The sequence below is a fragment of the Octopus bimaculoides genome, chromosome 3, assembly GCF_001194135.2.
Source record: "Octopus bimaculoides isolate UCB-OBI-ISO-001 chromosome 3, ASM119413v2, whole genome shotgun sequence".
NCBI lineage: Eukaryota > Metazoa > Mollusca > Cephalopoda > Octopoda > Octopodidae > Octopus > Octopus bimaculoides.
In genome coordinates this window covers 4,807,722-4,809,213 of record NC_068983.1, presented here as the reverse complement: position 1 = coordinate 4,809,213, position 1,492 = coordinate 4,807,722, and the positions used below count along the sequence as shown (strand labels likewise).

Genomic DNA, 1,492 nt, shown 5'->3' with positions numbered 1-1,492 from the left:
GAAAACACCTAAAGCTCCACGAGGCTCCGGCAGGGGATGGTGGCGAACCCTGCTGTACTCTTTCACCACAACTTTCTCTCACTCTTACTTCATGTTTCTGTTGTACCTGTAATTCAATGGGTCAGCCCTGTCACACTGTGTCACGCTGAATATCCCCGAGAACTACGTTAAGGGTACACGTGTCTGTGGAGTGCTCAGCCACTTGCACGTTAATTTCACGAGCAGGCTGTTCCGTTGATCGGATCAACTGGAACCCTCGACGTCGTAAGCGACGGAGTGCCCCCAACAAAAATACAATTCCTAATAATAATTTAATATAAAAATATAATAGAATATTTTAAACATCGAAAGGCTAGGTGGGTCCATGTGAATAAAGTCGGAATCAGCCTAGTACATTCATGCTAACGTCGTTCCTCGAAAGTCTGGATGACACCAGTCACAACTCTACCTCATAATGAAAGTAAAAGACAGCATCAGCGCCAAGCTGCTTAGGCACAAGCACACTTTAGGTTAGTTAAAATATGATGTTTGTGACATATTTCAACAAATTCATTGTTGTTACCGTGGAGAAATATTGTCTCGTATGGTAAAAAAAAAAAAAATGTAAAACCACCATACTTGTCCAGTGTCGTATCCATTCGGATTCCCAGACATCGATGATTCTTGCTCTTTAATCGTATTTTAACTAACCTAAAGTTTGCTCATGCCCAAACACTGCTAGGCGCTGATATTACGGTCATTTCTACGACCTCGCCCTCTCTCTCTCTCTCTCGCGCTAACAAAAGAGTCTATTTTTCTTTAAATACAGTTACACACCACTTTTCTTGTTCTGCTACACGATAAGAAATATTCCAATTCCTACCGCACTCTTACACCGTTGAAGCTGTTTCTGATCAGGTGTCGGTTTACCATTTATAATGATGTTCCATTCTCCTTCCTAAAATAGATGAGAGCATTTCTTAAAAGTCTGTCGATATTTGAAGAAATAATCGAGTCTGAAATATCAACATGTCTGCTTTGGCCGCTGCAAAGCCAGGCACCGCCACCGGAAATGCAGAGGAGAGGAAGATCAAGAAATACCGGGGTTTCCCCCCGACCGCTTTCTTTTTTCGTACCAGTCGCCGTCGAGAGTTCTGGTGTTCTCGGTCCTCGTTCTGCCGATTTCCTCCGTAAAATCGGAAAGACATTTTAGTAGAAAGTGGGTTATACATCTTTAGATTGTATACCTGACTTTCTACTATAAAATTGAAGAAATTGACGGAACGCTGAACTCCAGACTAAACAACTTAAACAACATTTATTTACTTGGTAAAACATACAAATCTTTAGTTATACATCTTTAGAGGTGAGAATAACGAGCTGTCGAGTATAAGACCGAAAGATGTAGAGACAGCTTTTAAACATACGTCCATGCTCAATCGCTGGCCAGCGTGAAAGAGAATGAATTGAGCGGGAAACGCTTGCTTGTTTAATTTTACGCATGCGTAAGACT

At 41.6% G+C, this 1,492-nt stretch overlaps 1 protein-coding gene across 1 annotated transcript in view; it reads right to left on the bottom strand.

Annotated features, from left to right (window-relative positions):
• LOC106877360 (epimerase family protein SDR39U1) overlaps positions 1 to 1,187 on the bottom strand; it is a 19,538-nt gene extending 18,351 nt beyond the window's left edge. Inside the window, exons 1-2 of the mRNA XM_014926244.2 lie at positions 1,116 to 1,187; positions 863 to 937 (exon numbers count right to left, since the gene is read on the bottom strand). Coding sequence (XP_014781730.2) covers positions 863 to 937; positions 1,116 to 1,187 — 147 coding nt within the window. The remainder of the gene's footprint in view (positions 1 to 862; positions 938 to 1,115) is intronic.
• Between the last annotated feature and the right edge of the window lie 305 nt (positions 1,188 to 1,492).